Source organism: Siniperca chuatsi, linkage group LG7 (assembly GCF_020085105.1).
Source record: "Siniperca chuatsi isolate FFG_IHB_CAS linkage group LG7, ASM2008510v1, whole genome shotgun sequence".
NCBI classification, from domain to species: Eukaryota; Metazoa; Chordata; class Actinopteri; order Centrarchiformes; family Sinipercidae; genus Siniperca; species Siniperca chuatsi.
The window spans coordinates 7,144,420-7,160,456 of record NC_058048.1 but is presented as its reverse complement, the minus strand read 5'-3'; the positions used below and the strand labels follow the sequence as shown (position 1 = coordinate 7,160,456).

Here is a 16,037-nt window from a genome sequence, read left to right as displayed (position 1 = left end):
AAGGACACATGCTGTCCCCTAAGGCCATTTCCATGAACAGAATTGGAAAATAGAAACTATTGATTTCTCTTTGTGTTTAATGTGATTGCCTCGACTGTTTTTTGTTAGTGTTTAACAGTTTTTTCCCCCCCTTTTGGTTTCTTTCTTTGTCCATTCTCATTTGGAAGTCAAAACATATAAATCGTCATATTCTCAATTTATTTGACAAAGAGGAAAGAGTTGTGTCAGTGTACTTATTATTGTATTTTGGAGAGAGCTAAGTTATCAGGATCAGACTATATAACTGTACAGAATCTAAATGTAATACAGCAACAATGTACAAAATAATGAAGGGAAAAATATATAATCCAGGCTTAGATTTACTGTAAATGGCCTAAATCCAGTCATTGTGCACAGTGGACTTTTCAGTGGTGACAGACAACAACAATGTGGCCTTAGAATATTATAAATTACAAAGAAATATCTTACAGAGGGTTATAAAGACTACAAAGAAGGCTTTAGACAGTAAGCAAAGGCTATGACAGTGTTGAAATATTAATGTAATTCATAATTCAATCCCTAAATTCCTCATTATATATGTATTATGTAATTTTCTCACAATGAAAACTTTATGGATACAGGTTAATATTTCAGCCTTGTCCGGCATGTTCTGAAATTAACAACAGGAAATAGGGAAAGTTAATTATTTTGGTACAAAAACGCGCAGTCCATTTTTATGTCACTGCTGTGAATTTTGATTATTCCTGGCCGTCACTAGTGAAAAGCTTGAGTAAACTTTTTCTGAGTAGACGTAACCACCAAGTAGCCAACTGATTAAATTGAGGTGTTTGTGTTTACTGTAATGTTTTAGCTGGTGCTGCATTGGATGCCGGTTTGTTATTGATAGTTTGACGCTTGCACAGCTCTGCTGCTTTGGCTCTGCTCCAAGTCTAGGCTGAAGTAATTGACACGTCGCCCGCTGGGCTTTGTGATTAACTTTATTGACATATAGGGGTGGTGGGTGTATGGCATCACACAGTTGGCAGAGCTAACAGGCCTTTCAAGCTGCTAAGACAAAATAGCTGGAGTGCTGCTGTCCAGTGAAATGCCTGGAGAGAGGAGATTTAGAAGCACAGGCATGGTGATTTGGCCTAAAAGCTGCTGCCAGTGGTGTTTCTCTGCACCACACTTACTCTAATTCACCTCACTTTATGATGTTGCTCACTGTTACTCACATTACTCACTTCTAGGGGGAACGTAAGTTTGGAAACAAGAGAAATAATCTGCATGGCAGACTATCCCTTTCTTGTTTTACAGGGGCATCAATTCTACACATCAAGATCAGTTTATTAGTCATGGGGAGTACTACTCAGCCTCTGGGTAGTAGTCCCTAAAGTCTTACCTCTGATGATGTCACCAGGGTTATCTATTTATAACAGAAAGTCTAACAAAAAGACACTAATGACTTGCAATATAGTGTGTGTGTGTGTCATCCAGCGTTTCTGGAACTTTTGTAATGTACTGTATTTTCATGGGGTATAGTTACACGAGGGATTTAATCAAATCCTTCAAATTGGATGGGATTGCTCAAGAGTGGGCGTGGCTTATCAAATGCAGCACTGGGGGCCCAGAATTTCAAGCAGCGCCCCTGAGCCCACCTATTGCTGCCTTCAAGTGGGAGTTTGATTGATAGGTTCAGTCCTCCACCCTTCACTCTGACACCACTCTCACATACACACATACACATACACAGGGTGGGTGTTCACTCTGTTAGAAGACAGTGGGATGTCATTAACTCTGTTAGAGGAGCCTTTAATGTAATTAACAGTGAGAAGACGTGGGGTGGCAACCTCACGGTCGAGTAAATCATCTCACAACCCCTCCCCTACACACAAACACACTCCCTCCCCCCTCTAAACTCCTGTTGAGAAAGTGTGTCTTTAATTAAAAATCCCCCATCTGACACACACTCATACACACACACACACACTGTACACAAACACCACTCCAGGTTTCGTGTGCTCCAGTCAGAACATGCAGGCTTGATTAGTATTAATCCTTATATCCAGAATGGACAGCTTCTCAATTATGTTTTTTCCTCAGCTGGCTAATTTCATGAAGAGCGTAATTACAGTATTTTCAATTTCGGCCCTCTGCAGAGTTATGAGGCTGACAGTCTATCTCTGCACTGCAGCTGAGTGGGTTGGGGTGTGTGTGAGTGAGTGTGTATCCATGTATGCCAGAGTGCTTGTGGATGTGCGATTGTGTTTTTGTGACTAAAATGAGAGGGAGGATTAGCGGGTTATGCGGGTGACTAATACAAGAGATAATTTCATGCCAAATCCAAATTGGAAAAGCAGCTGAAATCGCTGTGTAAACCTCATAGTAGACATCAACTCTTGTGCAAATAGGGTTGATTTTCTAATAATGGCAAGTGAAAATATTAAGATAATATGGGTGCAAAGATTTTGGTGCCAGCAAAGTGATGCCTGGTCCAGAATGTGTTCAGTAACAGTGTGATATCCAGTAATCTGATTTACTTGCTGTTTATGTGGTGTGTGTTCCCACAGTAGGAGGATGAAAGGCACGTCAGCTCTGATTAGAGCTGCCGAGCTGGCACAGTTTGAGTAAATGTGAGTGTGTGTATTCGTGCCTGTGCTTTGGTCACTCTCCAGTAGGGAGATCAGAGCTGCCCTAAGGCAGTGGCCATGTTCCCATCCTTCCCAGCTCCCCCTTTCATCTTCCTTCATATCTTTCTCTTCCTCTCAGCGGTGCGACTGTTTCCCGCCTGATATCTCCACTCTTACTTCTCCCTCAAATGCTCAGTAAACAGCTGCTGCACATGTATATGCACTTATGTGCGAGAGAGCGCCTTTTCAGCAAAAGCAGCTTGTGTGTATGTTCAGATGCAGGCAGCTCATCAGCGATGCTCTGTCAGCTTTTATAATAACTTGGGGCCCCGAGGCACTGTGGCCCCCGATACTTTGTCACACTCCTCCAGCTCTGCAAACACAGGCCACCATTGCCGGTAAAGCTTCTCTGCCTTCATTGATAATGAGCTCTGTGTCCTGAAAGATAGTGAAGTGTGAACGGGTGCCAGATTCCCTTGAGGTGTTAAGCGCTGCACGACTTCTGACACCAACAGGACAGGAGCTTAGGTCTTGAGCACACATTCCCACTGAATATTAGACAATTAATTTAGACTTGATTAAATGAAAATGTAACGATGGCCATGGGGAAAGTTAGTAATCACAGTGGCAGAGAATAAGGTAGAGAAAATTATGAGACAAATAGAGGGTATCTAAAAAGTCAAGTAAGTTTTGGTGGGTAAGTGTGTAAAAAAAGTGTGTGAAGATCATAAAAACGATTCATTATACTAAACAACCAAACAGTGGTGATAATCCAGTGAATAAACTAATAAAGAAATAGCACTGCAGCGTCCATATCCATTAGTTTGCATCCATTAGTTTTAAATGGCAAGAAGACAGAGTTCCTTCTGACCATAAATCTGCCTCTTAAAAGCCTAATGTGACACGGAGACACATATTTAGCTAACAGTTTAGCGCAGTAATTAGCGTTTGTGAGCTCCCTGCCTCTGCCAAGTGCCAGCCGCCCAACATCTGTTCCTCTGCTGCCGCCGGGGCCAGCGCTTCCACCCTCGTCCCTCCCTCCTCCACCAGCCATCTTTGCCTCTCTGCGGGTGGCAGAACACTATCAGGTCTGCAGTGAAGTGATAGGTGGACATATAAAATGAAAAATAGCGACAGGTCTGTTGCCCCCAGAGCTGTTTGAGTGTTCATTTGAGTCTTAAAAAGGGAGGTCCGCCTCCTACGGTCACCTTGACCCCTCTCCTCGCACCCCCACCAGCTACAATTAAATCACGAGGAGCATGTCGGGCCACCCAGCCTCAGCTGCGAGCGTGCGCCATCAGCATATCCTCAGCATATTCACCCTGATGGGAAGCTTCTGCACTTGCCTGTGTATATTGGATTTATTTCTTGGTCCAGCGGTGATGGATTTTCCATTTGCCTGTTTTGTACGGTGGTGCACCATTGAGAGAAGCAGCACATCAAGACTGTTGCATCTTCTGTCACTCCCCGTCGCACACCGCTTGCTCAATGCCATTTTATGATTTTGCTCTCCCTGGCAAGCCACGCTTCTCCATATTGTGGGGGCCCATTTAACTCTGATAAGTCATTGTTCCGGCAATACACAGGGGGATGTCTTCACAGCATGCAAACAGTGTCGACACCCCCCTCCATATTCTCTCATTTCCTGTTCTCCTTTTCCCTTTATCTACTCTTTCTTTATTATTTTGCCTATAGCTCCTCTGTGGGCAAATTGTCATTTCAGAGCCCCCTACCCCAACAGGAAGGGAGGGCGAGGGGAGTGAGGTGAGGTGGAGGGGATTATGACAGAAACAGGATGAAAGGGGAGAGAAAGGGAAAGGCAGTAGAAAATAAAGTTGCTCTTATCAGAACTTGCCAGGAGCAATGCTCACACAAAGCTGTTTGGGAATCCAATTTAGTCTTTGCTGTTAGTTTAAGTGATATCAGTGCAATTAGCTGTCACAGGTCAGAGTGTGAGCCGGGCGTGTTAAGTGATTTCCTGAAATCCCACCAGTGAGAGCGTGAAGGGACGCCAAGTCTCCAAGAAAAAAAAAGGAAAAAGAAAGAACTTCCCTCGCCAACTCCACAAATGGACACTTCTCTATATACAGCCTGCTAATAAATGTCAGCCGCCTCTTGGCTCTTTTGTTTTGCTCTTGTCAGCTGCTCACTCTGGATTTTCTTTCTCTATATCTCTCCACAAGGGTGACTTTGAGGCGTCATAGTTTTATTTGAGCCTCATGTAACTCAATTGTACTCAATTTGTGTGTGTGTGTGCGGGGGGGGGGCAAACAGCAGGAATGTCCTCGGGGTTTTTCACAAGAGCAATTAGACAGAAGGTGCATTGTTGGGAATATGATCTATTTTTAACCCTCCAGAGTGAGTTTCTGCTGCTGTGTTCTGTTGGACTCTGGACTCTGTTCTGCAGCTTCCCTTGACTAAGCAGTATTCCAGAGGTGATAGATCTTTGCAACTTAAAGTTGCTAGTTTAACTTCCAGGACAGCCTGGGAACATTGGTAAGAGGGAAGTTATTGAGGAACGTATTTTTCTCTTTTGGAAGTTCACATTTGCTGTATCTTTATGCTTCTGTGATGCAGCAGAGTAGCAAGCACAAGCTTTTTGTCCAGTGCCTTCCTCAGTGTGCAGGCTCAGCGTTTGACACAATCCAGCCTCTATTAAACAGACACGTAGTGGCAGGTGCATGTAATTACAGTACAACAAACCAAGTACTGTCATAGAAATGGAACCCACAGAGTAAAGCAAATAATGTGGCATTACACTGACTTAGGGATGTTGGAGAAAAAAGAAAGATTCAAATTTTAAAAATTAAAATTGAAATATAACATTTTGAAATAAAAAATAAAACAAAAATAATAAAAAATATATCAAAATAATTGAACAAAATAAAATAATACATAAAGTGAAAATAAAAATGAAATGAAACAAGAAATTTACATTAAAAAGACTGTTTGTTGCACTGATAAACTCAGTATACAACACACCAGTTTATTTCCTTTTTTCTCCAACATCCCTAAATCAATGTAATATAATTACATTCCTTGTACTCTGCTCTGTGTGGTCCATTTCTATGACAATACTTGATTTGTTCTAATAGAGTTGTGAAGTGGGAGGGGCTGCTGGTTCCAGAAGTGTTTGTCTATATTTGTTGTTGTTCTATATTCCCATTTCACATTCATAGCCGTGGCTTTTGTTTCATAGACTTAACCTAATGTACACACACCCATCATTCATTCTCCACCTGTTTTCCACCTGATTGATTGTGATTAACACTGACCTCGTCCCCCTTCTCTCCTCTACCTCCCTCCCATTTTCCCGGTCTCTAGGGGAGATCTGTGCGTTCAACATCCATGGGCTGGAGGCTCCGTTCGAGGCAGTGGTGCTGAACGGTACTTCTGGTGAGGGCCAGCTGAGGGCCCGCGGCCTGGTGGACTGCGAGCTGCAGAAGGAATACACTTTCATCATTCAGGCTCACGACTGCGGTTCTGGCCCCAGGGGCACGGAGGGCAAAAAGTCCCACAAGTGAGTAAGACAGATAACAGCAGCAACAAAAACAGGGGCTTTTAAAGTCTAACTGAAGACACAAGTGCATGCACAGTACATATGCATATTTCACACGGCCATTTCTAGGCAAAGAGTGGGATTCATAGGTTTGACTTGAATGAGTGTGAATTTTAGCATAGACCTGGCTTGCTTGTACAAAGTCACTGAAAAGGAAAAACCACAAGGGAACAGAAAATTAAATAAACAAGATTTTTCAGAATTCATATACAATGCTTGGGCTACATTATGTAAAACTACAAGTACATAATGTATAACTCATCATTCATTTAAATAATGGCTGAAGTCCAATCAAATTATCAGCAATGCCAGAAACCAGTGGTGGTTTAGAAAGTAAGATAAGCAAGAGAATGACAAGTGGTTCTATAGAGCTGTCTATGGACATTCCTGAGCATAAAGTGTGCATGTGTGTGGGTGCAAATGAAAGCAGGGGCAACTAAGGATAGTAAGAAGGCTGGCTGGTGGTGGGTGTTTGAGGCTTACCTTAAGTCGGCATTAACAGCTAGTTCAAGCAGAGCCCCAACAAGCTGCCAGCACAATGTGTGTCGAAGATGTTCTCGTTCAAGTTCTATGGAAGGTCCATCAAAAGCAATCTGGAGGTAGTCACTTAGTAGTTCTTAACAAAAGGGTAAGTAGACAATCAGGTGCAGGTTCTTTAGATCAATCCAGTAGCAGCTTTGCAAATTGTCCCTCAGAGCTGCTACTTAACACACTTTGGGCCAGATGCATAAAACTCTAAGCAGCTTCATGACTATAAGTCTGTGTGTGTGCAAAGACAGAAACACGCTTTTCTTCAGAATGAGGAAGCTGTGCATATTGTAGTTCTGTTTTATAAATCTCAGTCGTTGTGGAACTGGATGCATGCATATGAGCCTGATTTCCACTGCCACAGGTAGGTACAGTAGGATGTAGGCACTCCTGCCTTCTCCACCACTCGTTTGACCTGTCGATGCAAATAATGTCAAAGAAGAAGTGCAATTTTACTGCTTGTGTCACATTGGCGAGGTTCTCCAACAGCACCAGAGCATCCATCATTATGCACGACTATGTGGCACACTGTTGTGGCTAATTATAGTGCATCTATCATTAATTTGTCTTATTTACCTTTAAATCATCATCAAGGGTAATATCCTAGTCATCATTAATACATTTCAGAAAGGTTTATAGCGCCATTATCTAAACCGATTATACTCAAGTTCTTCACAATAAAGGCTAATGAAAACAGTGAAATGAAGTTATGCCTACAATAAAAGAATGAGAAAATTGTTCACAAAACAAATCTAAATTGAGTTTATAAATGCGTCTACCTACTTAACACTAGAACCACCTGGAGTCGCTGTATACCTAAAACCGCCCACGGGTAAACTGACCTGCTATTAGAATGCATTGATGTTGTGATTATTTATGCTAGGCGTTGCTTAAACACACTTTGCGCAGACGTTTGGCACCTTGGGTGTGCACTTCTCACGAACAGCAGCCCAGCACTTCCGGCATTTACAGAATGTTTTATTGTGTTTGCATTCTGCCTTCACCATACAGGTCGCAGGAAATGAAAGAGTTTTCCCTCGGGGATCAATAAAGTATTTCTGATTTTTAAAGTAGATTTTTACCCAACAAAAAATATCTATAATGATCACTTTTGCTAAACAATAGGCCCACACTGTGGTTGAAAACTCCTACTCTCCGCAGGTCAAAAAACACATAATGAGGGAGCTGCACACCACCTGAAGGGAATGGTGCTTATTTCAGTCCCGAGTAGCAGTGATGGAAAGTAACTAAGTACATTTACTCAACTTTCACTTTTGGGGTCCTTGTACTTTCCTTGAGTATTTCAATTGTATGCTACTTTATACTTCTACTCCACTACATTTAAGAGGGAAATATTGTACTGCACTACATTTATTTGATAACTTTGCAGATTCAGATTAATAATACAAAATAAAATCAACAAATAAATTATGATGTATTATTAAAGGTTTAGATAAGGTTAAGACTTTATTGATCCCTGGGGGGAAATCCACAAGCTACCTTTTAAATAATTAAAATGAACTCCACCTTCAAAAGATCAGAACACTTCTTCCACCGCTGCCGAATAGTGCCTGCAGTCTCCATCTCAGGCTGCAATCAACCCCAACAACCTCGAGCAAGAAGATAGGGCAGACTGTCTATAGCCTGAGATGCAAAATGCAGGGCAAAACAAGTCTGCAAACCACATGCTGCTTGTTAAGTTTAAAGCTCTGAGCACAAGGTCAAAATTGAAAAGACTCAGATGTATCAGCATTTTTAGCAACTCCTCTTCTCTCATCTGGACTATGTTAACCTGAAACTATAAAGGTGTTAAAGTGAGCCCCCCCACCAGCCAGCCAAAAAGAAAGAAGTTATAGAAATACCTGTCATCCTAATACATACCAATATTCTGCCATGGACAGAGACTACATTTTCTTCATAATATTAAATACATTTTTATGTAACAGTGATTGTTGATGATCCAGGCTTCAAACTGGACTGTGTAATTTTATTTTGAAAGAAAACTAAATTGCAAAAAATGTAAGTCTACCTCCCTTCCATGTGACCGTCCATTATTTTGAAAGGCAAAGATGCCATGTCAAATTATTGTTTTCACACAAAGCGCTTGGAAAGTTAAGTTAAATATTAGTCAAGTCAACACTTGACTAGTCAACACTGACATTATGTCTCTAACTCTTTCTCCTCCTGCCATCCACTTGGCTACAGCTTGATCCCAGATTGCTGTGAGAACCAGCCATGCCAGCACCACACCCACCTCCACCTCCACAAGCACCAGTAGACTACTTTAAAGAGGTCAGCTGATAAAAAACAATTTGTCACACTTGTTGGCTTTCCTGAAAGCAGCTCCTGTCTGAGAGGGAAAAAGGCTTTCAGACAACTACCTCTGTCCGCTGTGTGCTGCACATCTCCCCCCTCTGTCTTACTGCTCAACCCACCACACCGAGGCCAACAATGGATCCAGGCACAGAAATCTATCATCATATCTAGCTTTTAGACACACACACACACACACACACACACTGACACATACTTTATACACACTAAACCTGGAATTATAGCAGCAGGGGTTTTCAAGCCTCGGTAAAAGTTTTAAATCGGTAGAGCGTAACTTGTATTTACTGTATGTTGTTTGCTGTCTTACTAGTGTGTGTGTGTGTGTGTGTGTGTGACTTTGTGTGTACAAGCCAAAAAGGGTGATGGATTTGTGCTACTATTTCCATGCTGTTGATCATGTTTTATATCCCTTTTAAGCACCCAGGCATTCTGTTATGTCACACTATTACTTTCTATCAACATAACTCACTCCCCCGCTGTGACGCAGACCCAGTTTGGTTGGCACAGACAGGCCGATGCTGGAGGGGAAGTGAATTTGGGGACACTTTAAATGGCCTGTCCTTTCGCTGGCAACCCTCAAAGGATGAGGCTGGCCTTTCGCCGCACCGCTCGCTTGCTCGGTCCATTTTAGAAAGAAGCTAACAGGGACGAGGAAGAATCTCCGCCTAAGGCTGTGCACAAATTACACATGACACGTCAACGGCAGAGAAGGAAAGCAGTCAAGAAAATTAGCAGCTAAAGAGGACAGGGGAGAGGATCAGGAGTGACATGAGTTTAAACTGCACTCTATCCTCTATTCTTCCCTGCTCTGCTTACCACTGGCTGCTGCCCTACTTCTCATTCCTGTATTTATTTTTTTCTTGCAGGCTGTAGCTCAGCTAGCTCCTGCTGTCTGACTCTGTCCTTCTTTCTGTCAGTCCCTCTGTCTCTGTCACAGAGTTTGAATATTTCGTCAGACTGCCTCTGCACTCACAAATGGATGCACTCTCTGCCCTGGTTGTACAAATCTGTCTCTCAGTGTGACCGAAATGCATTTTTTATTTATTTTTTTGCACACAAATGAAATGTTGTTTTTTTTAAAATGCCATGTCAAACTTTGAATACATGCATCATCCTGCAAAGCCAGTAAAAGTGTTATGTTCCTCCACTCTTGGTGACTTAGTCAGAAACCACAGCAACAGACGGCTTTATAAACACTGACGTTAATGACTGCCCTTTTCTGAGTCAGAGCACCAATTTAACAGCGTGCAGATTTGTTCTGAATCACACTGCTTCTCTCTGCCCTCTGAGATATTTTACTTGGCTGCCTGTGGAAGCTTTAGTCACTTGTCAGCAAAGCGCAAAGCTCGAATGAATTCACCTTAAACTCCTTGAGACTGTTTCTGCTCCGGTCAGCTTTAAATGAAACACAAATTAATCTACAATGCTGTAGGGCTGACCTCTGCCAAATGGACAATTTGTACTGAACTGTGAGGTGTTCTCAGCCTTTGTCATAAAAAGCCATAAATGTGATGAATGTCTTTATCTGTTGATTGAAAAATTTTAATTGGTGTCAAGTCCTGCTGGTCTTTCTGAGGAGAATAATCTTGTGTGCAGAAAATGAGTTATCACAACCTAACTAAACTCAAACTTCATTAACAAAGAAAAAACACTATGATGTCTGTCTTGACTGACAGATGCTGTTAAATTAAAAGATCTTGAGGATTGCAACCCATTTGAATAAAAAGCACAGACCCACCAGTGGGTCAGTCAGGACAAACTCGTGTTGTTTGTCCAAACTCACAGAACTTTAGTTTAAATTCTGTCATGCTGTATTTTGGTAAAATAATATGATGCAGCAAACATGTAGAATATTATCATTTGCAACATGAAACACAACATGATGAGATGCTTTTAACAACCTCAAAGCTCCTTAAAGGGAAAAAGAGGGTAAAATGGATGTTAAGGGGTAAATCAAAAAATCAGTCAGTCAGCCCACCACACCACAAAAATAGACAGATTATCATGAAATTTGGTACAGACATTCATGTCTCTCTCAGGATGAATTGTAATCACTTGGGTGATCCCTTTATTTTTCATCTAGCTATTTTTGTTTATGGCCAATAAAACCATGATCCTCAGCTGTACTTTGTGTTTAGTGCTAATTAGCAAATGTTAGTATGCTAACACACTAAAACTAAGATGGTAAACATTACCATACCATACCTACTAAACATCAGCATGTTAGTATTGTTATTGTGCACATGTTAGCATGCTAACATTAGCATTTAGCTCAAAGCACTAAGTACAGCATCACAGAGCTGCTAGCATGGCTGTAGACTCTTAGTCTTGGATGACTGGTTTAAACTGATTTTGACTCAGCATTTCATGCCCCCTCATATCCAAAAGGTGTTGTTTCCTACTCAGACATTGTTCACTTTAGTTTTTACTAAATGAGGTCCTCTCGCAATGAGCACAGCTCAGAAAATGCTTCTGATAATGGAAAGTGATGAGACAAAAAATTGATAAACAATAAATGGTTAAACTGAGGCCATATTTATTTAAAGCATTACTTTCTATTTAATTCATGTTTTAGGACAGTGGTTTCCAAGTTGTGAACCGGGATACCCACAAGGGGTCACAAGTTAGAGCTAAGGTATCACAAGATTATTACCAGGATAGGGCATAAGAGAAAACACTTTTCTATGATCTTTTCTCTTTTTTTGTGAAATATTGTGTAGTTTTACACCTCTTTACACCTCAAAAAATTATTCATATGAAACAGTGTGGGGAAATTACTCACACTACTTACTCAAGGGGCCACAAGTATACATTTTTAAATTGCTTTTTCTAAGGGGTCACATGCAAAAAAGGTTTGGAACCACTGTTTTAGGGTAACATCATTACCAAACAGATCTTAATACTTGCCACTGCTCCTCCGAATAATTGAGCAGAAATCTCAAAACTCACCAGTGTAGCTAGTGATGTGAGCGCTGAGCCTTTGAGGTGGCTGCAGTTGAAAAACAACAATATAATCTCACTAATTAGCATCTAAAGACTAGAAGTTTCTCTGTACTGCTTGTACCTCACCAGTCCCCACACACCTTGCTCTGTGCAAGTTTATGATGTTGCTATGGAGTAATTAGGCATAAGGGACATCTCACTGCCTTACAAAGCATGTCATATTCATAATCCTTCCCAGGACTCGCACCTAACCGCGACACATGTACTTAACACCGGCCCAGGGGTTAGGTGCCTGGAGGCTGTCAAGGGGGTAATGCATTCACAACAGGGTTAGGTGCCCCTCAGGTTGTATGTGTGCAAATGTGTGTGTTGAGAAAATGTAGATGTCATTTAGACACGCAGATGTTTTCTCATGTCCGCGTAGCTACACATTCACACACACATGCTCTGTGCTTGGCAACACAGTAGTTATTAAAGTCATCATTAGTGAATCTTAGAGGTCCGCATGTCCTAACCTCGCTGCAGTTTGGGGAGACTAATTATCCCACCGAGCAGCTAGCTGAAGGACAGCCATGCACACACAGACACACAAATCCCAAATGCTGAGTCAAATTCACACTGATATACCTAAATTTACATATAAATAAGACAAATACCGTAGCTGTGGATAGATAGGCTGATTTTGCATCTCATAACCAACTCGCAAACACACTCATCCACATAGTCAACCACCAAAAAAACATTAACATTAACAAACAAAGTCACAGTGAAGAAGTGGGCCAAAAGCTGTGCCTTGTTAGCATAAGCTGTCATGATAAATTTCTGCAGAGAGACCAGGGAATTCCACACAGATAGTGTAGCCCTGTCAATGTGTCGGCGTTTTATTCTACCAAGAATCTTAACGTCACGCTTGTCACACTTGATGCTAATTTGAGTGAAACCTCATTCTGTCTAAACCTTTTAGTTGATGTGATTATTATTCCTGGCAAGAAAAAAAGTATAGTGTAGGAATATGTTGCTTATCTTCAGCTAACATAATGTAATAGGAGAGAATAGTCTCCGTGTTTCAATTATGAATATGCACCACCAGGAACCGCACCAACTGTGCTGTCTGCTGGAGTTACCAGACGAAAGACAGTGACACCCGTTCCCATCCCAGATTCAAACGATGCTCTGGCGTTACCGCACATCGGCAAATGCTTAGAAGTTTGTCAGGCAAATGGACATTCAATTATTTAATGTTCTTAAAGGTAAAATGATCTTTTCTCCATGTGGTGAAGTACCTCGCAGATTACAGCTGTAACTCGTTAGTATCACTTCCTCTATATTCCTCTGTTCTGTGGCATGTCAGTCCAAGCCATCCATCAACGATTAGATCCATACTGTCTGGGGTGAAGTAAGCAGGATCTAAACATTGAACTGGATTACCATGCATTATAATCACCTTGTACTGAGATTACACAGGCCCCCGTGGAGGTCTGTGTTAGCGCCTCCGGGTGCTAGTCAATGTGGATGTGTGATTTCCTTGCATATTGATGAGGTTACCATCCTGTGTTGTGTTGTGCATGTGATCCCATTGGTATAGTTAGGGTTGTTTATTTCCATTCTAGTCTTACACAAGGAAATTGATGATTCAACCTCCCGGCTAATTCTTGACAAAGATGAATTGAGTCCTTTGACTTTGTGTTGGGTGTGCAGGTGTGTGTGTGTGGGTGGGTGTGCAGGGGAGGCATTCAATAATGATTTGAGTTTGAGAGGCTGTGTTTAGTTGAGTGTTGATAAATAATGAGTGTGGATGAATATGTAATAAGCTGGGAACAATACTAACCTGGCATTAACATGCATCAGCTGGCTTTAACATGCAGCTAGTATCTGATTGTGTCTGCATATGATTTAGCTGGATTGAAATCGCACCTGGCACTGAAATACGTCTCCACTGTTTGCCATGCACTTCATTTTCTAATGAGATATTTACATCATTGAAGAGATTGCAAACATCCTCAATCCATTTTATTAAATAGAGGGATTTGGTTTTGTTTCTATATACAGTGTTTTTGACATAAATGGATTGGAAACTCACTGCATTTAGTGCTATAGGAAGGTGCTAGGTTATGCAAGGCTTTATAAACAAGTAAGAATAAATTCTAAAAGATCCAGGTAGTCAGTGCAGTGTCACAAGCAGTTGAGAAATGTAATCTCTTTTTTGTATTAGTCAGAATTCTGGCTGCAGCATTCAGAATTAATTTTCTGTTAGACTTTTTCATTAGCCCAGTAAAAAGAAAGTTGCAGTAATCTAAGCGACTTATAATAAAGCATGTATCAGCATTTCAGCATCATAATGAGTGTAAAAACTGTTTAGCAATGTGCTAAGCTGAAAAAAAATGTTTTCGTTCAGCAGAAGTTAATAAGGACTAAAAGGTGCGACCCGTTTACATTATATGGAGTCATTTGATCCAGTGGAGCTTTAACATCCATAGCTGTGAGCTGTTGATCTGGTGAATGTAAAGTAAAATGTAGAACACTGGTGTTGGATCAGTCACGTCATAGTCTTTAGACCAATATACCAGTGTCGATTCTACATGCTCTTCCTCTAGAGAGTCAGTTTGCATTTTGGTTGCATTTAAACCTGTTTTACACCACTATTTGAGCACAATGTGATCACACACATCAGTCTGTATTTCACTGCAGAGTGAAAACAGGGTTGTAGATTTGATTTCCTCATTCACTAGGGTGATGCAGTTTGTTTAACCTTTGACTTTTTTCAAAGTAGCCATCCCTGTGGCTCTGGTTTTTATCCACTTTTTTTAGCGGTGTTATGATCATTCTCAAGCCCATGGGGTCACTTAACCCCACACTGTCTTTCTGTGTCACTCTGACTTATTGTGGACCTCCTGCTTTTGAGCTGAGGCCTGTCGCAGGAAGGAATGGCGGCTATGGGCTCAGCTTTGGCAATGTTCCAGCAACATGAAAACCCACACAAACACACACATACAGACACGCAAACATCCTAGCCCTAGAGAGCCAGGCGTCTGTTTCAGCCAGATGTGAGCCATCAGCAGAGAAACACACACTCACATGCACACTCACAATGAGACATATTCACAATTATTGCGTTTAGTTATATATCATGCATTTGTGTGCATGAATACATAATCACACACACACACATACACACAGCAGTCCCTCCATACAAGCCCCAAAGGAGTGGAACATATGTTTGCTCCCTCACCACTGGGAGTGTGGCGAAGCAGGGGGGTAATGTTTATGACAGAGTGTCATTAATATGACAAAACAAGGCTGGCTGAGGGATTTACTGCACACACTAGAGCTGCCATCATCTGTCAGTGCTTCTTATCACTATCTTCACTGCTGTTAACGTACCGCCAATCCTAAAGCCCAGTGATTAATCAGTGTCATATACGTGTTCATTTGTGTATTCTGTACCTGTGTCCAGCGGTGAAAGAAGTATTCAGCTCCTTTAAAGGCCCTGAAAACCTAATTTCTCAAGCACTATGACTAATGGTCCCACGTGAACATACGGCTTTCTGCCAAAGATAGAACAGTTTTGGTTATTTTACATGAGGAATTTCTTTAAAAGTGTTTTTGTTTGTGTTCTTACTTGGAAAGAGGTGATGTCACGTACTTCTCTGCACCAATCACAATTTAGTAACATTTGAATCTAATTGTGATGACAGATGTGGGGTTGTTTGTTTATCTTGCCAGGCCACTGTAAATCAAATCTGACAGACCCAAGGCAGACCCACACAGTCCTGATTAGCTGAGTTTTTGACTGTTACTCTTTATAAATAATATCTTGTTTTTCTAACTTTAAATTTGATTGGTGCATATTTGACTAATTTAATATAAGTCTTTTAAGAACAGGTTTCCAGGGCTTTAATGTTAAAGTATCAATACCACAATGTAAACATACTCTGTTACAAATAAAAGTCCTGCATTCAGAATTATAAATGCTCATCTCATTAACTTATAAGCATGAGCACAATTGGAAATGTGGTAGGGAAAAGGGAAAAGGTTTCATAGGGAATATAAGGAATAGGTGAATT

The 16,037-nt window shown here is 41.2% G+C and overlaps 1 protein-coding gene across 1 annotated transcript in view; it reads left to right on the top strand.

Moving 5' to 3' along the window:
- LOC122878467 (calsyntenin-2-like) overlaps positions 1-16,037 on the top strand; it is a 247,021-nt gene that overhangs the window by 134,868 nt on the left and 96,116 nt on the right. Inside the window, exon 3 of the mRNA XM_044201270.1 lies at positions 5,934-6,129. Coding sequence (XP_044057205.1) covers positions 5,934-6,129 — 196 coding nt within the window. The remainder of the gene's footprint in view (positions 1-5,933; positions 6,130-16,037) is intronic.